This window comes from Vanessa atalanta, chromosome 11, assembly GCF_905147765.1.
Source record: "Vanessa atalanta chromosome 11, ilVanAtal1.2, whole genome shotgun sequence".
NCBI lineage: Eukaryota > Metazoa > Arthropoda > Insecta > Lepidoptera > Nymphalidae > Vanessa > Vanessa atalanta.
Window position 1 is genome coordinate 12,217,921 of NC_061881.1, and position 6,000 is coordinate 12,223,920.

Below are 6,000 nucleotides of genomic sequence, written 5' to 3' on the forward strand. Positions count from 1 at the left end.
AAGTTGTCGGCGTATTGGTAATGTATAGTTTGTATTTTATACACGAGGCTAATTACTCTAACCATTTTAAATATATACACTTTTTTTCTTCAAATTTGTCACTTATCTTTCGTACGTTGTATTGAAACCTGTCGAAGCCTCTTTGAATCAAACGTGGGATGGATTAAAAATAACCAATCGTCGACCTCATGATCTATTCGTCATTCGTTGATCACTAGAATGAACTATTGTTTTAATATCGTCTCCACTAAATAATTCGCCTATCGGCGTGTTATTTCAGAATATTGTTCTTTTTTATTATTTATATAAGTAGATATATTCATATGTATTTGACGGTATAAAGACTACCATGTGATGTTATGGTTACTCTTAAGCAAATCTTTACACTTTAGTTTAAGGATAATTTGTAATAATTTTTTATAACCTACTTAGATGGGCAATGGCCCACCAAGCTGGGGAACTAAGATGTTATATTCCTTATAGCTGTATTTACACTGGCTCACTCATCCTTTAAGTCGGAATACAACAACAACAACAATACTGAGTAGGTATTGCTGCTTGGCGGTAGAATATATTATAAGTGTGAACATATGAAGTTACCCAGCCGGGCACAATGTCCTACCATTAAGTAATTATTTATTATTCCTTTTATACTGACGTTGATGGTATGATTTTAAAAAAGAAGATATTAAGGAAAACTGTATATATTATTAACTTATCTTATTAAGGCTGTATCTATAAATTCTGTGAAGCGTTTGATTATTGCATAAAGCAAAGCTTATTATTATTTTTAACTGATTTAAAAAAAACCATCAATGGTTATCAATTATAATATTGTTATTAAAAACGTTTATTTCAGGACATTTTTTTATGAACCGACTTGGTAATTTTTTTTTTTTGAGATTGTATAAAATTTTAAGTCGGTTAATTATTGTTAAATAAAATTTTAGTAAATTTGGATTAACGAAAAATTAACACGACCAAATGTCATTCAGGTCGCTTGAACGGCTCTTAGTAAACTGGCTAGGCGTTTCATTCAACGACTAATTTAACCAGTTGGCTGTGACATTTATAACTATTACCCAGATATACCCACTTTATTAATCACTATAATTTCGGATGTCTACAATTCGAACTTTAACGTTTTAATTACTGTACGTTGTGAGCTTGACCAATTAAGTGTTTTTATTTCAATGAGCCGACGTCATCGCTTAAATTAGCATCAGCAACATTTTAGAACCTGTTATATAGTTTTTTCATTAACTCCGAGCTGATCCAGTGAACACGTGGATTTGAGATAAAGGTCGCCAGTTCAAATAGGGGCAAGTACCTCTTATTGATAATGTATTAGTGTAACTATTAAGTTATTTGTATTATTTAAGTAATAATTTATTAATTACGTTATTATTATATCAAAGATCTCCAGGATAGACCCCTCTGATACATGGCCTTCTGGTGTACTGTCAAATATAATGGACATTAATCAAAAACATTGACAAAGACAATTTTATTACGTGTTAATGTTTTAATATATTCCTCACAGATACTTCTAGTTGTTCAAACAGTTTGCGTTATAGTAATATGACGTGACTGTTCATGTTTTAATGGGATTCCGTGATGGAAATGAAAATGAAAAAACGGATATTTTTTTTTTTTAAAAGTGATTTTTTCATAGTAACAGATAGCTTAAATGAGCCTATTGTATGTTTTTTAATTAGATTAGGTATATGATATATTAATTATGATAGAGTTCATGAAAATTAATTATTTTTTAACTATCTTAGAAAAAACCAGGATGCTGAGAATTTTTGGTTCTTTTTTCCTAAGGCATTTAAAAGTAAGTCATTTATACACTGATTTGGAAACTGTTTTGGTTTAAGAAGCTACACCTACTTCTGATTTCAATTCTGAATTAAATTTAAGGTGAAAAATATAGGGATGAACTGTTTATGGACTCGTTTTTTATTAATTTGAAGTGGTATTGAGAGAATCATTTGAAGTCGGTTCTTTTTTCGTTTAAATTATAATTCATTGTTTTGCACGTATACCTTAGAACTGTATTAGTTATCTTAATTATGCTTCAAATTCCTCTCAGCAAAAGTTATCAGGAAAGCAAAAAGACTGCCTTTATACGAGAGAAAAGTTGCGTTAAGAAAAAAAAAAATATCGATGCCTTCCAATTTCAAGTTTTCATTAAATATAATTTTAAAATTATCATTTAGCTCTTCCTATACTTATGTTTATTTTTAATTTCGGTTATGTGAGTTTGCATAAATTTTAATTCATAAAGATGTTAATAGATAAGTCTATTGCTTTTTGTATATAATGTATGCGTTTCTATAGCTTTCGTCCAATTGAATTGATAATAACAGAATTTGCACAGTTGTTGACGCGGGCCTAATAGTTTCTAAAATCGTTCCAGTATCGGATATTTGACATACAATTTAAATAGTGGTTGCAGCCATCACGGGTTCTAGCTAGCTAGAATATGATTAGCAAAATAAGTTAGTTTCTTATATAACTTATACTTAAATTATGTTAATAATAGGTATCTTTATAGCAAACGAAATCGTATATCCATGAAAAAGAAACTGTGTTATCATATGAGTTTTTCAAGTCAATCTGCGGGTTTTTGTAATAATGTCAATCTGATGTGGTTCAGTTTTAGTGCAGCTTAAATGGATCAGGGATTCAAACCTCGAACATCGGGATCTGCAGCCGTATAATCTAGTCACCAAACCAACGAGGTATACATATACTTTGTCTTAAATCGACATTTTAATATTATGGATTATATTATAATATTTTACGTTACATTTAAATGACAAGATTAATTATCTATTCAAAATTAATTGTTTGACCTACACACAGACGGCTGTATCAGTTTTGCCTTGAATTAATAAATTGATTTAACACACACGTCAATTGATAATAATCAAACACTTTCTGACATATTAGGAAAATTACAGCCTAATTGGGTTTTAGCATTTAAATATAATTTAAATACAAATAGCTACTTAATTAAAACGTTTACTTTTAAAAGATTTAATATTCTAAGTTTTATTAACTGATTCCTTTTTAGTGACGTTATTTATTGAGGAGTTCTTGAATTGTTTCGGGAAGACTCCGGTTCCTTTCGTTATGAAACAGAGGCGTGTTTGAATATTAATGTATGAAGTCATAGCGTAATTAAAGCAGAATTATTAAATAGTGATAAACGAGACTACTTACTAGAAAATACTACTGAACCAAAATATATGAACTTATAAATTTCAAAGAAGTTTAGTGTAATATATTATTATGTAAACTATTATGCCTTGTTATTTTTACCCGCTTTAAATTAAAAATATTGACGTTACAGGCGAAAATTATTCTTCAAATAGCAATATTAAAGATTATTGGAGGTTAATTCATTATAATTATCTTTTTAATCCAATCTTAATGGTTCCGTGGACACGTGGATCTTAACACAGGCTGCGTGTTGGTGTTCTTACGAAGGTATCAAGTAAAAAAATTGAGAAGCATCCCGTAAATATCTCATTCCTGGGCAGAGTCACTTCTTGAGGAGACGAGTTGAAGCTCAACCTACCACACTTATCCGATGAAGTGTTTTGTAGAAGTTTTCTTACACGTGGATATTTCTTTACTACGTTTTCCTTCGCCGACGAAGACTATGTGAATCATAAAGACTAATAAGGTACATGAAAACTCAAAAGCGCTTTGTCGAAATACCAAATATAAATTCGTGATACGTGGTTAAAACAACCGGGAAACACAGGTTCAAATCGCAAAGCCATTGAGTATTTATCAAGCTTGTATTGAGTTTTTATTACAATCTATCTTGTGCAATCTATCAATTCGTTGGGCCAGACTAGTGGAATAAGCTTCAAGATTTTTTCCCAAAAGAAGAGATTGTCTCAGCTCAGCATTCGGATAAATAGACTGTGAATTTTTATTTTATTTGCTTATCATGGTTCCACATATAGGGAAATTCTGATATCAATATTGAAAGAATGAAACATACGGGATATTCTAAACAAAGTTTACACAAATATAGACGCATCATTAAATCAACATTCAAATATAATATGCATTAAAATATAATGTATAATTAAATTAATTATTATTGTAATTAAATGTCCGTAACATTTCATGTCATGAAAATAATAGTATGTAAAATTATTTATCGAGGAATCCTCGATATTTCGGGAATACGTTCATAAAGGGATCCTCGATAATAAAGTTACATTATTAGAAAATTTGTTTAGTAATAAATACTGTTGTGAGTGGCAGATTTTGGAGAGAAATGGAGAGTAGGTATGGCTAATTGGTATGTAACGGCGAATATTTAAAGTAAAGCATAGCGCATTCATTATTTTTTTGAAAAGTATTTATATATTTCATAACCCGTGATACTTTTTAAAATACCTGAATCCATATATCGAATTATCTTAAATACAGTTATTTTGTTTATTTTATCTATATTTGTATGTTATCAGGTTTACGTTTAAACAAATATAATGATATTATTATTTTTTTAATATCCTAATGTATGAGTTAAGATAAAAATACATTAGTATTAGTTATATAATTTAAAACGATAATACCTATATAACATATGTATATATAATAATAATACTTAAGTAAATATAAATTATAATAATTCCCTGTCTAAGTTTACTTAAGTTTTACATGTACTGTACTTAGTTAATCACAAAATAGATCAAGACTAACTCACCAGCAGGTTTGGGTACATTTCTTTTGACTTGCATCCACTTATACGTTGGCACGGCGGAGTGTGACGGATGAGGTTGATGACCAACATGATGGTTTTGCATCTCTCCGTCCCGAGGGAATCCGTCTCGTAACCCTACGAACTCTTCCTTTGGGGAGTAGGGGTCGAACTCTCCGCACGGTAGCGGGGAGCCGGCGTGGTTGTATTGCATGCTGGAGTCATCGACAAAATGCATGTTGTACTTCGTCTCCAAGTAGTGATTGTCCAGTTTGTGTTCGTGCATGTGTATTTCTTCTGGTCTGGGTAACTCCTCCCTGTGCTTGAACGCTTCAGGGTGCGGTGGTAGCGTGTGTATTGGGTAGTTTTGCTGCAATTCTCCATAGTCCAAGTTTGTGTAACAAAGTCCCGTGTCTGTGCTTATTACTGGAGCTGGCTCGTGTGTCGCTTGTCCATGGATGATGGGTTCGTAATAAGGTGTTGGCTCATAGTACCCTTCGTGGTATCCCTCATACGGTGGCTGATACGCCGCTCCCTGCTGATAGTACTCCGCGTTGTACCCACTCTGCTGATTGTTGTACATCCCGACGTCCATAGTCATCATGTTTGTCACGCACCGTGTCTATCGATAATGATTTTACATAACACACATCACTACGCGAGAGCGTGAAGCGCGGTCGTCTCCGTCTCGGAATTCGCGATTAAAATTTAAACGGGCTAGTGCTGCGCCGTACTCGTGTCGTATCGATCGTCCGCACGTCAGGTGAACCGACGAACACTGAACGCGTTCACGTATAACGAAACAATTTTTCTCAACCGCACCTAAAATTCGGATCTTCCGTCTCTATCTCACGCTATCGGTAGCGTTGCGATCGACAGGGACGGAATTATCTCGTCAGTGATGCGACACGATAAGCGGATAAGAAACGTGATTTTATGGAAAGACTCGTCGAACGTCACGGTGTAAGGGCTCGTTAAGACATTCCTCGGGCGCCGGCGGTGCGACTGAGCTCGTCGCTCGCGAACAGGTAGAGCGGTGTTCTGAAAACTTGGTGCGAGGGCGTGGTTAAGAAGTGGGGCGTATATGTAGGGATCGCAACGACCAATCAGATCTTTGGTATTAATTCTCCATTTTGTATTGGTCCGAGCGAGATAATAGTTGCAAATCTGGGAGGCTGGATGCAAGTTATAGTGTTTTTTTTTATTTACTTCGTATCGTGTTGAATGCTCCGGGTGTCCGTTTACGCGAAATGCTTCAATTTATTCTT

At 33.4% G+C, this 6,000-nt stretch overlaps 1 protein-coding gene across 1 annotated transcript in view; it reads right to left on the reverse strand.

Annotated features, from left to right (window-relative positions):
• Positions 1 to 5,731, reverse strand: part of LOC125067251 (homeobox protein Hox-A1-like) — a 40,640-nt gene extending 34,909 nt beyond the window's left edge. The window contains exon 1 of the mRNA XM_047675730.1: positions 4,739 to 5,731. Coding sequence (XP_047531686.1) covers positions 4,739 to 5,336 — 598 coding nt within the window. The 5' untranslated portion in view covers positions 5,337 to 5,731. The remainder of the gene's footprint in view (positions 1 to 4,738) is intronic.
• Between the last annotated feature and the right edge of the window lie 269 nt (positions 5,732 to 6,000).